Source organism: Purpureocillium takamizusanense, chromosome 10, assembly GCF_022605165.1.
Source record: "Purpureocillium takamizusanense chromosome 10, complete sequence".
Lineage (NCBI taxonomy): Eukaryota > Fungi > Ascomycota > Sordariomycetes > Hypocreales > Ophiocordycipitaceae > Purpureocillium > Purpureocillium takamizusanense.
The window spans coordinates 247,847-265,613 of record NC_063077.1 but is presented as its reverse complement, the minus strand read 5'-3'; the positions used below and the strand labels follow the sequence as shown (position 1 = coordinate 265,613).

Genomic DNA, 17,767 nt, shown 5'->3' with positions numbered 1-17,767 from the left:
ATTAGTGATGGCAAGCTGGTGGGGAAACAGCGTTTGTGGCACGGCGGATCAGCGCACATTGGACGGCTACAACACGGCTTCCGGCATTGAACTCCACGGCGCTGCTCCGCGGATACCGTATTTACTTCGTATGTGTGACTGACAAATGCAGCACACAGACACTTTGGGGCGATGGCGTAGCATTTGTGATGTGTGCCGTTCAAGACGATCCCCGCGACTCCAGTCTTTCTTGGTACGAAATAAAGCACACACAGGGGGGATGGGAGCAAGTCTCCACGTTGAGGTAAAAGCCGGACCGCTCGGTAACTTCGGCGGCATTGCCGAGGCCCTTAATGTGCGGACTGCCTACTCCGTAGTTCCGTCATAGTCCAGCTTGGTCAAATGCCACCAAAGACGCTCTCGGCACCATCGGCTTCGTCGCCGGGCTGCAGCACCCCCAGTCTCATCTACAGTATACGACACTGCCCCGCCCATCAACAACTGTCGCAGGCCGGAACTCCCGGCTTCTCGCCGAGTCGTCTTCATCGGCTCACTCTCGGCATGTCCCCCGCGCAGCAGCACCCCGGCGCCGCCAACGGGCTACCACGGCCCTCGAAGCGCCGCAGGACCGATCACGGGAGGCCGCGTAGCGTCTTGCCGCCCAGCGACACCAATGGGGCGCAAGCCGTTGAGCGCGATGACGAGGATGCCTCTCCGGCGGCACGGCCAAGGCGCGCGCCCATGGCGTGTCGCGTGTGTCGAGCTCGCAAGGTCAAGTGCTCCAACGAGAGGCCGACGTGCGCCGGCTGCGCCCGACTGGGCTGCGAATGCGTGTATCCGAAGCTTCCAAGATACGCGGCGGACGAGTCGTACGTTTCTCTCTTGTCCAGGACACTGCAGTGTCGTGGCCACGGGGAACGAGCTGCTGACCTTGGCTCGCATGCAAGTCCGGAGCAATCAAGTCTGCAAGTCACGCAGCTTCTGCAGGAGATTCTGAAGCGCCTGCCATGGACGACGGCCCCGTCAGGCGTTGACGATCAACAGGCTTGTGCTCTCCATGCTCTGCAAAGCCGACTCGCAGTCCATGTCTAACACCTCAACTGGCAGGCCACTGCACCTCAACCCTCACTGAGCCGATGCGCCGGCATAGCAGAGCCCATCACATACGACGCCTCCGGCAGGTCCTTCTCTACGCAAAGATGCCCCAGCCCCGTTCCGGGCGACTCCGTGGTAGGCGTGTCGCCGGCATTCACGAGCCTGGACCACATGTTTCAGTGGCCGTTGCTGTCCGTCAACGGAGGTCATCGGTTTATGCCAGGCAACATACTCGCCGCCGACCACCTGCAGCCACCTGCCCAAGCCGGCAGCCCCAGCACCGGCGTGCCGTTGCTGGACGGGGAAGAAATCACGGCGCTGCTCACGAGGTTCTTGAGGCTTGTGCATGTCATGAACCCGGTACTGGATTGCACCACGCTCATGACGTATGGCCGGGCCGTCGCGGAGCTGGGCCCGCAATGGGACGCAAAGACGTGCCTCGTGGTGAGCCCCCTCTCGCCGTCATATCCAATACCTTGACGGTGTTTCACACAAACACTGGGCTGACTGACCGTGCTGTGGGCGGGCAGTTGCTTGCCGCCGCTCTGGGTGCCATCGCCAGGCCGTTCGGCCCCGGCGCCGAGACGCCAGCGTCGCTCGGGGACTCGATGTCGCAGCACGAGGACACGCAGGCGCGGCAAAAGGCCGAGTCATACTACCAGTACGCCAAGCGGCGGTTCGGCGTCCTCGGACGGAGCCTGACGGCGTGCCAGTGCCACTTCCTGTCGGGCACGTACCTGCTGCACACGCTTCGTCCAGTCGAGGCCTGGCAGTCCATGTTCCAGGCATCGTCTCTCTACACGGTGTACCTCAAGAGCCGCGCGGCGGCGCAGATGGTCGGCGACGGGCACTGCCATGAGGACGCGCTGGTGGGGGACACGCATTGTACTGACGAGGAGTTGAGGTGCTGCCTCGAGCAGCGGCTGTTCTGGAGCTGCATCAAGGCGGAGAGGTCAGTCGCCGTCTGCTTTCATACGCGGTTAAACAACATAATTTCCTGACTTTCTCGTCGTAGCGAACTGTGTGCCGAAGTCGAGCTGCCCAGGTCCGGCCTGCACAGCATCGACTACCCCTACCAGTTCCCGTCGCCGCCGACGCCAAAGAGCGTCGACGGCCTCAACGACAGCGAACCCCCATCCATGCCGGGGTCCTCGACCAGGACCGGGACCGCCAACTCGAGTCCCGGGGGCGTGGGCGCGACGCAAGACTTCAAGGAGCTGCACGAGCACTCTTGGTTCTACTACCTCTCCGAGATATCGCTCCTCCGGCTCTCCAGCCGCGTCAACCACGCCTTCTACGTCGAGCCGCCCGCGTCGTGGGCCAGGATGAACCTGCTCACCATGATGACCACGGCCTGGGACTTTGAAGCCCAGCTCCGCCAGTGGCAAGCCGGTCTGCCGGCGGCGATTTGCTGCTTCGACGTCCCCGACCGCGCCGCCGCCGCCTCCTCCACCACCACCACCGTCACGAGGCTGCAGCTGGCGACGTGGTCGCGCTGCGCGAGCATCAAGCTGCGCCTCTACCGGCCATTCCTCTACCGCTTCGCCCTGATGCACGAGCAGGACTGGCCGCTGCGGGACGCGCTCCGGGCGCTGGCCGAGCGGGCGGTGCGGTTGAGCCTCGACGCGCTCTTCTCGGTCGGGCTGCGCCACCGGCACGCGGGCGCGTGGTTCAAGTGCCGCGAGACGGCGGCGCGGGCGCTCGTCATCGTCTGCGCGACGAGGATCGGCCTGGTGGAGGAGATGGGCTGCGCCGGGCGGGCGAGGGACGCGTTGGACTTGTGCCTGGCGCATCTGCGGTACTGGGAGGGGGAGGCTGGGGATGTGCGCCTGGCTCGACGGACGCTGCAGGACCATGTGTTGACGAGTTGACAATGGCGGATGCTGCTGCTAGGGCGAGGGGGCGACAGGCCACAGTCGTTGTTCATGTTACTCCAGCGGTGATGCGAGCCATCAATGTGCCCGGTCTCGTTGGCGGGGTTGAACGTGATACAGTCCAAGCTCGTCATACGTGGATATAAGTAGTAGATAAATACATACGAAGTACGAATACAGTATACCGAAGCTCTGGTTCGGCGGCGGCTGACGGTGAATAAGACGAGACATGATGCGCCTTCTCAGCATCAAGTCGTTACACCAGCAGCACAGCTCACATGCAGTCAGTCAGCTTGTCGAGAACGCCTCCCGCAGCAAGCAAAGCACATCTCGTTTCACGGCATTTTCGATTTATCGATTTGATCGTCCTACGGCACTCTCGGTGTTCCTCTGGCCGTGCATCGACAACAAATACACGCCACAGAGCACCTCAGCACACCATGGATGGCCTCGACCGGCAACACGACCGAAGATGCCGAAGCGCGACCCACGTCTGATAGCAACCCACGCCACATACCACCCACAAGAAGCACAGACGCGGCCCGCAGCACTAGCGTCTTCATCAACAAGCTCAAAGACATGGAGAGAGAGTGGCCCACAGAACGGCGGCAGCGGTGGCCGCGGCTGCTGAGAAATCACCACAAGCTGGGGTTGGATGGAGCAATTGGTGGGAAGAATTCGTGCCATTCGTTACTGGACCGGGACGGTTACAAGTCGTCGTTCGCGCTGGCCCGTAAAAAAAGTCAATTATGTCACACCAGGCGGACGGCGGATCCGGCACGCGATGGCGAGCGACTTGATGATTGCGGCGGGCGGCGTGGTAGTGGTGGTTCAGCTTTAAAAGGGGACCGGGCCGCCCGACGTCGAGAGAGGATTGATGTGAGATGGCAAGAACACAGTCTAGCTGAGGATATAAAGCCCACAAACACATTAAACGGGAGCTGCTGGACCATTGACAACTCCAACTGTCTCGGCGCTTGTTCAGGTTGACAGAAGCGAGAGACAGAATCACGTCGTTTTCTATATCATTCCTCCTCCATCACTCATTAAACCTCACATCAACACCGCGAGACACGGCATCACAGCTGTCGGTACAACATCACCTTTCTTATAAAAAAAGAATTATAAAAATTCACAGCCCAACACCATGGCCGCCTACCTCACGCAGCGCATCTCGCACCCTCACCACGGGATCCCCGTCTCGCGCGCCGAGACGCCGCTGCCCGAAAAGTCGGCCAAGTGCGCGGCGCCCATCCCCAACGTCGCGGCCAAGGGCGTGCCCTTCTTCACGCCCGAGCAGGACCCCGTGGCGGGCACCGCCACCGTGCCGCAGCCGTCGGGCAAGCCCGTGCCCAAGCTCTTCTCGCCCCTCAAGATCCGCGGCGTCACGCTGCCGAACCGCATCTGGGTCAGCCCCATGTGCCAGTACAGCGCGCACGAGGGCTTCCACACGCCGTGGCACATTACGCACTACGGCGGCATGGTGCAGCGGGGGGTGAGTTTTCCTCCTTCTTCCTTGCTTCGCCCTCCCTCCCTTCTCTCCGTGCTCCGTGTTCCCATGTAGAGTAGAGTATACACTGGCAAAGAAAAGAAGAAGAGGAAACTGACGTGTAGACATCGATATGCAGCCCGGCCTCATGATGGTCGAGGCCACGGCCGTGCAGGCCAACGGGCGCATCACGCCCGAGGACTCGGGCATCTGGCTGGACGCGCACGTCGACACGCTCAAGAAGCACGTCGACTTTGCGCACAGCCAAAACGCGCTCATCGCGATCCAGCTCGCGCACGCCGGGCGCAAGGCGTCGACGGTCGCCCCCTGGCTCAGCTTTGGGGCCACGGCGACGGCCGAGGTGGGCGGCTGGCCCGACGACGTCGTGGGCCCGAGCGACGAGGCCTTTGACACGCACTTCCCGACGCCGCGGACCATGACGCTCGCCGAGATCGCCCAGCTCAAGCGCGACTTCGTGTCGGGCGCGCGCCGCGCCGTCCGCGCCGGCTTCGACGTCGTCGAGCTGCACTTTGCCCACGGGTATCTCGTGTCCAGCTTCCTCTCGCCCGCCGTCAACAACAAGCGGACGGACCGGTACGGCGGCGGCAGCTTCGAGGACCGCACGCGCCTGGCCCTCGAGCTCGTCGACGAGGTGCGCGCCGTCCTCCCCCGCGACATGCCGCTATTCGTGCGCATCAGCGCCACCGACTGGCTCGACACCAACCCGGCGTGGCGCGGCGGCGCGAGCTGGACCGTCGACGAGAGCGTCCGGCTCGCCCGCCTGCTGGCCGAGCGCGGCGTCGACGTGCTCGACGTGTCCACCGGCGGCAACCACGCGCAGCAAAAGGTCCAGGGCGGGCCGGGCTACCAGGCGCCCTTTGCAAAGAAGATCAAGGCCGCCGTGGGCGACAAGATGCTCGTCAGCTGCGTCGGCAGCATCAAGACGGGCGACGTCGCCCAGCGCATCATCGAGGGCGGCCAGGCCCCCGACGACACGCCTCTCGACCTCATCGCCGCGGGCCGCATGTTCCAGAAGAACCCGAGCCTGGTCTGGTCGTGGGCCGACGACCTCGACGTGTCGATTCACGTCGCGCACCAGATCGGATGGGGGTTTGGCGGCAGGGCGGCGGCCAAGAAGACGCTAAACTCGCTGCCGTGAGGTGGACATGGATCGGACTTTGTGTTGCCAGGCGCGGAAAAGAATAACGGCTTTTTAATTTTGTACGCCAGGGGCATTACAAAGTATATGCCCTCCACTCAATTTTTTTGGTTGGCCGTATCGTAACAGATGTGAAATCTCGTGCCCCCTTTTTTCGTGGACAGCATCGCGCAACATCAACCCCCCCTCCCCCTGAATCCCGGACCCCATCATCACTCCGTGACCCCCTCCCCCTCCTCTTCCTCGTCTTCATCACGCTGCTCCCGCGCCTGCACGACGATCCGGTTCACCGGACTCACCGGCGTGCCCGTCCGCAGCCACGCGCGCAGGTTCTCCAGACACTCCCTCTCCGCTCTGCGAAACGCCTCGTCCGTCATGGCCCCGGCATGCGGCATGCACACCACCTTGTCGCTGGTGCGAAAGTACTCCTTGATGTTGGGCTCGTCGCAAAAGACATCCAGCCCCGCGCGCGCGACCTTGCCGCTCTCGAGCGCCTCCACGAGCGCGTCCTCATCGACGAGCGCCCCGCGCGCCGTGTTGACGAGAAAGGCGCCCGGCTTCATGGCGGCAAACTCGGCGCGCGACATGAGCCCCTCGGTCTTGGGCGTCAGCGGGCAGTGCAGCGACACCACGTCGGCGCTCGCCAGCAGCTCGTGCAGGGTCGCGCAGTGCCGCGCGTTGTACTCGGCCTCGTCGTCGATGCCCAGGCGCGTGCGGCTCCAGTACCGCACGCGCATGTTGAACGCCGCCGCCTTCTTGGCCACGAGCTTGCCGATGCTGCCCATGCCGACGATGCCCAACGTCATGCCCGACGGGTCGCGGCTCGGCACGATGCCGCCCGTCTTCCAGGCTCCCGAGCGGGCGCCGCGCTCGGCGCGGAAGGCGTCGCGCACCACCGACAGGGTCAGCAGCATGGCCATGTCGGCCGTCGCCTCGCACACGGCCGACCGCGTGTTGCAGAACCACATGCCGCTGCGCGTCATCCACTCGACGTCGAACTCGTCGTACCCGGCCGACGCCGAGGCGATGATGCGGCACCCCGCGGGCACCAGCGGGCCGAGGAGGGCCTCGTCGAAGGGCTCGAACTCGGCGGTCCCGACGCGGATGAGCAGCGCGTCGACTGCGCCTAGCTGCTTGACCAGCTGGGGGAGCTTGACGAGTGCCTCTTGGCGGTTCTGCGCGTCGAGTATCTAGATGGGGGGGGGGCGTCGGCACGTCAGCAGGTGTGGACTTTGATGTTGGAGCGATACGGCCATCCATCCATCCATCCATCCATCAACACAAGTCACCCGGTCCGTAGCTCTTGCGACGCTGCCACTCGCAAACAAGCCAAAGCCGGTGACCGAACCCAGCCGCTAGACTGGAAGAAGCTACATACCGTAAAGTCAAAGTCCTTTTCAAAGTCGGCCACGTAGTCGTCCACGGCGTACTCCCTCGACCCCATCACCACCAGGCGCGGCTTGTTGAGGATCTGGCTGGGCGACATGCTGAAGTCGATGCCTGTGCTCTTTTCCGGAACTGCTTGCCTGCTGCGTCTCGTCCCTCTCTGTCGTGTTTCCTCTCTCTTCCTCGTTTCCTTTCTCTCTGTGTGACGGTCGGTTGCGTGTCACAGCGGTTGCTAGTGTCAGACGTCGTGCAAGTCAATGACAACAACAGTCCGGGGGGGCTACAAGCTCATGCTCATCAACGCTGGAACACGCCCAATCCAATTCATTGCAAATTGGGACGTAATAAAAGCAGGGGGAGAAGAACAAGGGCAAAATGTTCATAACCGAGAGAGAGTGAACGAGAGAGGAAGAAAAGAAGCGAAAAGAGCCGAGCTCCGTCCCATGCAGCAGAGCCGGCACTTATGGGGGCGTCATCGTCGCCGCCGCCGCCTCTCACCTGTTGTCTTATCGCCTCTGCCCTCTCTTTTTTTTTTGTCCTTCCACCCTCCCCCCAAAATACGAACGGGCAACCGCAGCCGGCACAACCGGTCGGTCGGCTAGAGCCTCCCCACGTTCATATTCTCCTACTAACGTTTCCTACTTCGTACCCCCCCAGCTGGAGAAGACGACACGCAATCGACTTTTCGATTCGATGCAGTGCCACGGATGAAATCATGGAGTCAGCTCACTCCTCCTCCATGTCCACTTTCACCCCACATACACGCCGCACCTCCGCGCCGCCGTCGCCGTTCAATGCCCGCTGGCTGGGGGCATACTGGTCGGTCCCCATCCCTTCCCCTTGGGCCCCCCCTGTTTCTTCTAGGTTGGCCCCGACCGTCGCCGCCGCCAGCCAGCCTGAATATGGCGGTCTGTCGGTCCCCCATCCATCCCCCAATCCAATCCAATTTCCTTCCACCGTTGCAAGCCTCGTCACGCGACGCGCTGGTGGAGAAAGTCTTGACTAATGGTTTTCATACTACAAGCCCGTGGCTTCATCAAAGCTACCAAAGTACGAAGTAGGCATGTGCAGGTTCTGGGTACTAACTCACTACTAACGTTGAGTACTTGCTTGCGCGTATGCATGGAGCAACGGTACGGTAGATGCTGCTGGGCTCTCTCCTTGTTGGCGCAGGTGGCTGTATAGTTACTTCGTATCCTTCCTCCCACCAAATGCTGGTCCCCCAATATCTCCGCCGCCGCCGCCGCCGCGCGCGCCCCAACAGGGAAACAGCCGTTATCCGTGCGTACGTACGCATCTGCAGCTCAACACGACTACAGGCATTTGATGCAGAAAACAGGAATCTTCTGGCGCGGCTTTCTTTCGGCATCGGCCTCGCTCCATGTCGCGGGGCGCAGAGCTTGTCCCTGAGCGATTTGGGCTCAGCAGTTGTCCATGCTCGCCATGCCACGAAGTTTGTACGAAGTAACTTATTAACGTACTTCGTACAATGACAATGGCCGTCGTTGGCAGCAATTAAAAGGCCACCGGCCATCAGTCCCGAGAACCAAGTCTGCAGCACCTGCTAGTACAGTAGAGCTGACAGGCCAGTGCGTAGCCAAAGACGAAGTTGAACCCCCCCGGCCTGCAGACTCCGCAGAGCAGCACGCCTTGCCGACATCCCTTCCCCCCGCCTTCATCCCCCGGCTCCCCTCCCCGCAGTCGGTGCCCGCATCGTGGACGTGGAGTCAACTCGACTCAAGCTGCAAGCACCCCAACCCCGGTCTCCCAGTCTCCCGGTCTCCCAGCCGGCCAAGTCATGAAGGTGGCTTGGGCTTGTACCCAGGGGTCTTTCGTTCGCTCGATCGTTGGGGAAGCGGAGGCAGGAGGGGGAGGGGGAGGGAACTGCCGGACTGCGGGCAAGACAAGACAAGACGGACACATCAATCACTCACTCTCCTTTCTCCAACGCGCGTGTCAGTCATCAGGTCAGGCCAGGTCAAGGGTGCGGGCGGTGGCTTTGTTTCGATTGCATAACAAATTGCTCGCTCGCTCACTTTCTCACTCACTTGCTCACTTGGTCGTCGTCGTCGTCGTCGTCGTCGTGAATCCTTGATGTTCTTTTTTATTTTGGCAGTCACCTGGTCTCGTGACGCCAGCCCCCGTACCCCCTTGCCGTTCATCAAAAGTTGGTGGGAGACGATGGATGAAAGAAGGCGCACGGCCAACGCTTCCCAAAGGGCGGTAAAGGAAAGGCCAGCCATGCCACCGTACGTTGCAATAGGCTACTAATGTATCTACTGTACTTCGTAAGTTACCTCGCAGGCATGCAGGAAGGACTGTACGGCAGAGTAGAATATCCCCCGAGTTCCGTCTGTTCGAAGCGGCAATGTCAACGGCCTAGGTACCCTCTCGTGCTGCGGTGTACTGCGCCGTAGCATGTACGGTGCGATGCTCTGCACGTATACCTTGCGGCAATATTCAGACTGTTGGCCATAACGGGCTACCACGGAACGCGGGCCGCGGGCGGGCCCGCACATGTACAGTAGGTTGTAGTCTTCATTAGCCTTCTCCAGCCGGCAACCACGAAGCAAATTCAGCGCATCACGAGACCATTCCATGTAGCTTTGTCACAGTCATTATTTCCTGCCCGTCTATCTCCTAAAGCTGGCGTTACCATCGCCGCTTGGTCCCCGTAGAAAGTTTCAGCGCCAGGGGAACTCGCCAGTCCGGGTATCTCTCTTCGCCGACGCAATCCAGTTGTCAAAGAACTTGCAAAATCCTCCTTCGGCCTATTCGTCGTCCAGCCCATACTCCTCGTCCATGTTGGGGTCGTCGTCGTCGTAGCCGCCCTCAAACTCGCCGCCGCCAAACTCGTCACCACCGTGGGGCGCCTCGTAGTCTTCCGGCATCTCCTCTTCGTCCTCCTCCTCCACGTCGTCTCCGACGATGCTCTCCTCCGGCTCCTCGTCCACGTCCTCGGCACCCAGCGTGCTTCCCGCCAGACTCGTTTTTCGGCTCGTCGCCGCCGATCCCAGGCCTCCTGCGTTTGGCACGTCAAAGATGCTTCGGATGGCGTCGTAGTTGATCCTCTTGGACCACGCACGGTCCTTGGCCACGTTGATGGCCGCCTCGGCTGCCGAGCTGGCCGGGCTGGTCTGGCCCTCACCCATGCGGGCCCGCTTCCGGCGTCGCCGTGTCTGTTTGGGGCGGTCTGCTTCAATCTTTTTTCGGAACACCTTTTCTTGATGCTTCCTGAGCCAGTCCTTATTCTGGTTCACCCAAATCAGCTCCTTGATGCGAGCCTCATCCGGCGACAGCAGGCAATTGGCGACTTCCGGGTCGTCTGCAAACTCGTCCTCCCCTATGTCGGCCGCCATGGACACCTCCCTCTGCGGTTTCTGTCTGAGCGCCCAGTTCGAGTGGATACGTGCTCGCTGTTCGGCGTTGGAGTAGGCAAGGGCATGTTCATATGTGAGCGGGTCATTGAAGATCTCCTCAATCTGGCCCTCGAGCTCCTCTTCGTCCTGCTCCCATTCTTCGTTGATGGGCAGCTGCGCCTTGGCCTTTTCCTTACCCTTGCCCTTGGTGCCGTTGACGTTGTCGCTCGCGTCCAGCTCGTCGTCGATGGCGTCGCCAAACTCGTTTGCAAGAGACTCGAGCGCGTCGGCGTCATCGATCTTTTCGACAATGGAGGAATCCGGATCGTCGCGTGGAATTTGTGAGGGGTGCGGAGGGATGATGAAGCCATCCGCATCTCTGCGGAACTTGATCGCCGGGGCTTGCGAAAGGTCGGCGCCAGCGTCTGTCATCCGTCGCTGGCGCTTTTCTGCCTCGTAATTGCGCTCGGGCTGCTCATCACCGTCTTGACCTTCCCCGTCATTGGTACTGCGCTTGCGTTTCTTCGACTTTTCTTCCAGAATCTGCCTGTGCTCCTCCGACTTGCGGTAAAACGAGGGCGGGTCATGCGAGCTCTCCAGAAAGTCTTGCTTTAAAAAGTCCTCGACCGACATCTTGCTAGACTCGGTGTAGTTGAACTCTTGGAGCCGGTTCTGGATGGTGTGGTTGGTGACCTTGACAATGTAGACAACCTCGCGCACAGTCCGCCGGAAATTGTGCATGCGCGCCGCCATGAGCAGACATGCGCCGCAGATGCCCGAGGGTCGCCGGCCCATGACCATCCAGTCTCGGCTCATGCGCTTGACGAGCCGCACCGCATCCTCGGCAACCTTGGCCGTCTCTTGGTGGAACTCCATCTTTGTCGCGAAACGCCAGATGAGGTCCTCGGGGTAGACGGGGATGAGGCCGTCGTTGCCGATGGGCACGACCTCGTTGAGCTTCTTGAAGATTCGGCCAAGCTTGAAGACGTTGAGCTGGACCAGGTCGGCGAGGTCAATCAGCATGACCTTGCATGGCGGCTCGGCACGGCACGCGGCGTACAGACAGACTGCGGCGACGCTGGCGAGGGTGCGGCCCTGGATGAAGTTGGCGCCCGAGGCGAGCTTGAAGACTTGGGTGCCGGCGGTGACGAGGCTCTCGCTGATGTTGAGCTGCTGCGCGTAACCCTGCATCAGGCCGCGGGCCTCGCGGATGCTCTTCTCCCTGTCCTCGGATCCTCCGACGCGGCGAAAGGCCGGTCCCATGCTACGGACTCCGGCCTGATCGGCGCCGACAAACGAACCCTGGACAATGGCGGCACCCGAGGACGTCTCGCCGAACTGAACCTCGGCCACGATGTTGCTGTCGTCGGCGACACGACCGCAGGTTTGACACGTTCCGTCGACGACATTGGGCTTGGGACAGGCCTTGTTGGGACATTGCTGGCGCGCAGGGGGGGCGACGGAGCCCCTCCTGTTTGCCGACGCCGACTGCGACTGCTGTGCTGCCTGGCGGCGCTCTTCACGCTCACGCATGGCGCGGATGGGGTTGGGTTTGGCGAAGCGCGGCTTCGGGCCACTGCCCGACTGCGGCTTGCGGTTTGGATTGAGAAGAGACGACATGGCGGCTGGCGTTGGCAATGGCAGCGGCGGTGACAGTCGTATATCGCGGGGTCGGTTTGGTGTAGCAGCGCGATGACAATTATGTTTTGAGTCCGCGATGGGAGGCTCTGTGACGATTCCGGAAGACTCAATCCGCCTCCTCACGAGCAGCGCCACGGGCGAGACCCGGGCTTTCTAGCTGCGCCGGAGGACTGTGGGAATCGTGCTTGGACGCGTACACGGGCGACGATGTGATGTCTGGCCTCAGAGAGAGGAGTGAGGCGATGGGATCGACGCGGTGACAAAACGGTGTGAGACGAGGCTGGCGAGGCGAAAAAAGTGCGACGACAGGCCGCGTGGTGGGGGCGTTTGGTTCCATGGGTTGGTGTCGAGAGCGCTCATGGCCGAGTGGGGAAGCGCCTCGCACTGCCACTAGGGAAAAAGTTTGCCTGGCGCGCACCACTGAGTCACTGCCGCGAGCAGCCACAGAGAGGAAGGAGCGCCGGTTCGAATCACGCAGCGAGTGACTTTTTGCCCTCTTTTCGGGGCACTTGCATCGGGCTCAGAACTGGCGAATGTAGCTATGAAGCCATGTCCATCGATTATTTGCGTCGCAACGAATTTTCCTCCTTTTCCAAGGCTCATGTCGCCTCATCACCGTGTCTACGACGAGAGAGATACTGCGCCGATGTTTACCCGCCTGGGCTCTCAATATGTCGCGGGCTACCCTACACTAAGCCCGCTTCATTAATTTAAGTAGACCTCTAACTCTCTCCTATTCCCCCGGTCTTAAAAGCAACTATTAAGGATTTCGCTAATACACCTATAAAACTACTATTAACGCCGCTTAATATTAAGCTTAATATTACGCTATAAGTGGTAATAGCGATATAGCTGCGTGCTCACGAGGTGCCATGCTCTTCTGAGGGGAGAGCGAGATGGAGCTATGTTCGGCCTTATCGGAACCTGAGACGTTATCGGGAGGGTTCATCATGAACGATGCCCGGCCCATGATTGTGTCTGCGGGGCAGAACCTTAACTGTGTGATCCAATCCATGAAGTCTTGTGATGCCATACTCTGATCGCAATCTGATGAGGCTATGGCATTCATTGCCGCCCATGGTGTCGTAGGTATGCCGTATGAGAGAGCAGGTTCAGCATCGACGAGACCGAACATGTCCTTCAACACGTTGCAGGACGGGGCTATGGATTCGGTGGGCAAAAGTCATCAACACCTCGGCCGGACGCGTTAGGCGATAACCGTGGAGGGGTAGAAGCCAACTGGTCGTACCGTATACCCAATTGGCGAAGTCAGATGCAGGCGGAGGCCAACAGTCAATGCCCTCGGGTGCGGCTAAAGCGATTCAGGCGCCGTTCGCGTTTTTCATCCGTCTATCCGCCATTGGGCACGTTTGTTATTCAACGAATCGAAAATGGGATGTTGCAGTAGCTCCTTGGCCGTCTTTCTCTTCTCAGGCAACCAATGTAGCATGCCGGAAGCAAGGTCGAGGAATGCTTCTTTCTCGTCACCGGCCAGCTCCGTCACCGTATCTGCAAGCCTCTTCTTTCCCAGGAGGTCATCACGGAGAACATGATCTGTTATGGGTCGGCTCATGAACCAACAGTCTTTTTGCAGGCTTCTTGACTTACTATCCTCGTCGAAAAATGGACCGCCCCAGAACTCATTCATGTTCTTGCACTTCTTGCCGCGCGCGTTCGTGACAGGGCTCTTGAGCTGGTGTTTGCGAAAGAACCGCTCCCTCTCAATTAGTTCCTCGGGCGGGTCTCCTAGTAATGTAACCATCTGGGCGAGGTGGACGTGTGCGTCGTATTCGCCAGCTTCACCGGCGGGCCGGTCGAACAGACTAATGCCTTCCAGGAGGTTCCACATCTGCCAATGTCAGTATCGCCATTGGAAGACGCAGCCCTTCTGCTTACCAGGAGTCCGAGATTCCAGATGTCGGCGCTGTACGACCACGGACAACCAAGTATCACCTCTGGAGCGCGGAAGCGGTGAGATTGGATGGGGGAGAGGTGGCCTTTGTCCCCGGCTAGTCCGGGAAAGGCAAGATTAAAATCAGCCAGCTTAGGTAGCAGTCTTGGGCCTTGTAGAGGACCAAAGTCGGCTTGGGAGAGGTAGGTTATACGGCCGTCCTCGATTCGGACGTGCGCGGGTTGGTGGTTCTTCTTTTGGAGTTTGACAAAGTCGGCCAAGACGGCGTCGCTTTCGATCGTCACCATGATGTTGTCATCCTTAATGTCTGGCGTGCCGTAGTCAGCATTATAGTGTTACGAGGGGTATCTCACGAGGAGTGTCATGAGGCTTTACCCGTGTGGATGAGACCGCATTTAGTGTGCAGATAATCTAGCGCCTCGAGGAGGCAGTAGATAAAAAATTTAAACAGGGGCGGGGCCAGTCTCTGTCGCCGTAGTCTGCTCTGGAGCTGACAGAGAGTTTCTCTCATCGGCGTATAGACGAGACAGGAGTGTGTTCCCTCTGGTCTTGCCAGTCGGAACTCGTCGATCGGCATCCGGATGAACTCTAAACCTTCGTGTGATGGCTGAGCTTTGGCGATGACCTTCGAGATCCTCGTCTCCCAAGCCGCATCTGTATCAAGGGCCGCGATCTTGACACTAACATAGCGAGGAATCGACGACTTCCTCCACTTCTTACTGATGTGATATGTTAGGCTGAGGGTTTGCACAATCGGGCGAGACGACAGACGCCTTACAATCGGAGATTCTCTGCCAGCCAGACGGTGGAGCCCGCGCCATAACCAAGCTTGGTGATCGTCTTGAATCTGCCATCCAGTACCTCGCCGGGCCGCGTCGGATGGAAACGTCCCAGCCGATCGCCCGGGAGCAGCTCCTCCTCGATGGGCTCGTCGATAATATGAGCCATCGATTTGGGCTGGGATACTAACGCGCGTTTGTGCCAGAGAGATGGCAATCTCCGGGACGGTTTCTGACAGAGAGCTCGTGGTTTTGCGATGGTTGATGCGTTTACCATGTTGTCGTCAAGCAGCCCGCTTCGGGTGGTATTTGAGCTCGGTTCCAACGCCTCCCAGCCCTCCAGCAGGCGTATTAATTTGTTGTGATGACAGTCCCAACGAACTGGAGAGCAGCGCGGCATGGATTTTGTTTCGCCCGGAGGGACTTCTGTGGATGCCTTGGCGCTAAGCCACCTACGGTTCGGTTCCTTGTCCACGACACCCCATTGGGTTTTAATTGCTAGTCCCTCAACGGGCCAATGGCATCGTTACAGCGCAAGCGGAGTGGAGTATACTCGCCAGCGAGCCGGTCCAGTGAGCATGCAGCCCTTGACAACACAGGCGCGACCAACATGAGTTGAGTCTCACTTACTTTCCAATCTCGCACGGCAGCCAGCAGGCGATGCACGGATAGCCAAGGGGTGTATGGGTTGGGGTTGGGGTTGGGGGGTTGGGGGGGGAGGGGGCGTGGGATTGGTTACGATGGGAAGCGCTCAGGCAGCAATGACACGGCGCTTATCGGATAGTATCTCATTGGGTCTGGGCTGTATATACGGCGAGCTTCTAACAGTGCTGACAACCACCGGCCGCATTGACGTCGTGAGATTCAGTGTGAAGATGGTATGTACCTGGGTGCATCCTGGTCAACCACGGCCCGGATATTTCTTATGACGCACTCTACCGGGCCAAAAATAGTCACAGAAGTAGGTCTTATTATAAACCAGACGGATGATTGGCCTTGAAGATGGCGGAGGGCCCCGAGACCACCTGGTGTTGGCCCGGGAGAGCGTGTTGGAGTAGCAACTTCCCTCAATATAAAACGTCAGGGCAGAACTCTCCCAGACACAAACACACACACACTTCTCGTGTAATACTGTATTCTCTCATTTCTCTCAAGACTTTAACTCCCGCAATATGAAATCGACTTGGGCAAGACTGAAGAATATAAAGTTCAAAGGGAGAACGAGAATCCCTTGGGCGGAACGAGAGGTCAACGAATACGTCGACTATCTCGAGCAGGAACACCCCACACTCGCACGTCAGCTGGAAAAGACCCCCTTTGTGAAGTTCCAGTAAATTCCCCACATGTTAACCCGGAATGTCCGCGTCTAATGATTTGGTTTTCTAGCGGTTCCCCTCATGAAACGGATAAAACAAAGGATCCATGGCACGCGTCTGCAGCGTTCCGCCGCAAGGAGGACTTCAAGGGATCTGGCGTATCTCTACACGTATATCCGGATGGGACCGTGATACCCTCCAAGACTGAGTTCCCCTGGTATCAGGCGACGGCTGCAACGGCAGAAGACGTGGGCGAGGAGAACACCCATTGGCTTGACCCTGAGTTTGTTGCCGCTTGGAAAGCGGGGGACGGGACGGAGACCGCCTTGGGTGATAAGAAGGGCAAGGGCAAAGTTAAGGCTGAGTCCTCCAAGAGCTCTTCGTCAAAGCGGCACAAGTCGTCTGGGAAGCACGGCCCCTCCGCCGGTAGCAGCAAGGGAAAGGCTGCCGACTACAGCCTGTACAGCATGGATCCCAACAGCGGAGTCCTGTACCGCCAGGCGGAGAACGGCGTCACTGTGTACCTGGATCCTGATACCCAGCACGAGTTCTATTATGATGAAGAGGGGCAGGCTGTGTGGCTTTAGCCGCAGGGGAGGGGGGGGGGGGAGGGGGATTCTTTGTATTCAAACTTCGAGGATATTCCCCCAAGACTGGATCCAGTTATTTTGGATACACAATTGCGTCAAACGTGATGTTCTTGAACCTGCGGTCTGGAGACATGGAGGGGTGATAAGGAACTGAAATATAATCGTTAATAATAGAAATCAACGGGCTACGACAATGCTTCCGTAAATATTTCGATATCTCGAAGAACCTTCGAGCGTAGCTATTATAGAACACAATAATCATACTGCGCGACTAATAGGTAATAGGTATAAGAGTATATAGGAAGCTTACTTTATTATTACTCTATAAGCGGGGTCTACTAAGATAACTAGCTATATACATATATACTCTAGTATATATATAATAGGTATTATTAATATAGTCGCTATTATTCTTAACGGTCTATATATATATATATAGTAATATAAACTATCTCCTTAAACTACTAATCTATTTATAGTTCTATCTATTTAGTCTAGCTTTAGTTTAAGTAGTTAAGTACTTATTATTATAAACTAAGGACGGCTACTAAATAAGCCGCTTAACGGACGGACTAAAGGGAAAGTAATAAGACCCCTATTTTATATACCGCTAATAAAAACCTAAGGGAGATATAATAAGTTATATAAGTAAGTATTATATTAGGGCGGAAAGGATATTAAGCTATAGAGTATTATTATAGACTACTAGTCGGCCGCTAGGCAAGCCGGCCTATTATAAGCTAGTAGATATAACTAAAGGAATCTAAGATAGGGGGGCCTATAAGAAGGCTCCTTAAGGTTATATAATTAAGTATATAAAGGAAGGATCGCTAAAATTACGATATAATTTAAGTAATCTAAATTATAAAAGCGCTATAATACTTTTAACGATCTAAGAAAAAAGATCGTAAGATCGTAAATATAATTTAAATAATCTTAATATAATTAATAAAGAAATAAATAGATATATATATTATAGTTATTATTAAAGTAAGTAATTAAATCTTTAATAATTAATTTAAGTATTTAAGTATTTATTATTTAAATAAGAAATATAAACTTTTTTAATAAATTTTATAAATCTTTATTATTTATTATTAAGTTTAATATATTTCTTAAATAATAATAAACCTTAAGATCCCTTTAAGGCTTTATTATATTTTAATTACTTTTATTTAATATATTATT

General features: G+C 57.6%; 6 protein-coding genes across 7 annotated transcripts; 3 read left to right on the top strand and 3 right to left on the bottom strand.

Annotated features, from left to right (window-relative positions):
* The first annotated feature begins 431 nt into the window (after positions 1-431).
* ZCF27_2 (C6 zinc finger) lies at positions 432-3,117 on the top strand. 2 transcript variants are annotated; one of them, XM_047991267.1, is made up of 5 exons: positions 519-848; positions 927-1,023; positions 1,087-1,518; positions 1,605-2,026; positions 2,090-2,996. In XM_047991267.1, the coding sequence occupies exons 1-5, from the start codon at positions 541-543 to the stop codon at positions 2,943-2,945; spliced, it is 2,115 nt and encodes a 704-aa protein (XP_047847278.1). In that variant the 5' UTR covers positions 519-540; the 3' UTR covers positions 2,946-2,996. The 2 variants fall into 2 exon arrangements, with proteins under 2 accessions (XP_047847279.1, XP_047847278.1); XM_047991268.1 differs by having other exon boundaries at positions 432-848; positions 927-1,518; positions 2,090-3,117.
* A 597-nt stretch (positions 3,118-3,714) lies between these two features.
* On the top strand, positions 3,715-5,996 carry OYE32_2 (12-oxophytodienoate reductase). Its single transcript, XM_047991266.1, has 2 exons — positions 3,715-4,443; positions 4,577-5,996. Exons 1-2 carry the CDS (start codon positions 4,096-4,098, stop codon positions 5,594-5,596), a joined length of 1,368 nt encoding a protein of 455 aa, XP_047847277.1. The 5' UTR covers positions 3,715-4,095; the 3' UTR covers positions 5,597-5,996.
* On the bottom strand, positions 5,695-7,681 carry JDV02_009593 (Glyoxylate reductase). The gene is made up of 2 exons (XM_047991265.1): positions 6,975-7,681; positions 5,695-6,786 (listed from the first exon to the last, which is right to left on the bottom strand). The coding sequence occupies exons 1-2, from the start codon at positions 7,080-7,082 to the stop codon at positions 5,809-5,811; spliced, it is 1,086 nt and encodes a 361-aa protein (XP_047847276.1). The 5' UTR covers positions 7,083-7,681; the 3' UTR covers positions 5,695-5,808.
* A 1,916-nt stretch (positions 7,682-9,597) lies between these two features.
* On the bottom strand, positions 9,598-12,259 carry BRF1 (transcription factor TFIIIB subunit brf1). The gene has a single exon (XM_047991264.1). The coding sequence runs from the start codon at positions 11,959-11,961 to the stop codon at positions 9,754-9,756; it is 2,208 nt and encodes a 735-aa protein (XP_047847275.1). The 5' UTR covers positions 11,962-12,259; the 3' UTR covers positions 9,598-9,753.
* Positions 12,260-13,324: 1,065 nt separating this feature from the next.
* Positions 13,325-14,842, bottom strand: JDV02_009591 (uncharacterized protein; the record flags this gene model as incomplete). Its single annotated transcript, XM_047991263.1, has 4 exons — positions 13,325-13,831; positions 13,879-14,201; positions 14,270-14,613; positions 14,673-14,842. The coding sequence occupies 4 exons, from the start codon at positions 14,840-14,842 to the stop codon at positions 13,325-13,327; spliced, it is 1,344 nt and encodes a 447-aa protein (XP_047847274.1).
* Positions 14,843-15,845: 1,003 nt separating this feature from the next.
* On the top strand, positions 15,846-16,576 carry JDV02_009590 (uncharacterized protein; the record flags this gene model as incomplete). The annotated part of the gene is made up of 2 exons (XM_047991262.1): positions 15,846-16,003; positions 16,060-16,576. 2 exons carry the CDS (start codon positions 15,846-15,848, stop codon positions 16,574-16,576), a joined length of 675 nt encoding a protein of 224 aa, XP_047847273.1.
* Between the last annotated feature and the right edge of the window lie 1,191 nt (positions 16,577-17,767).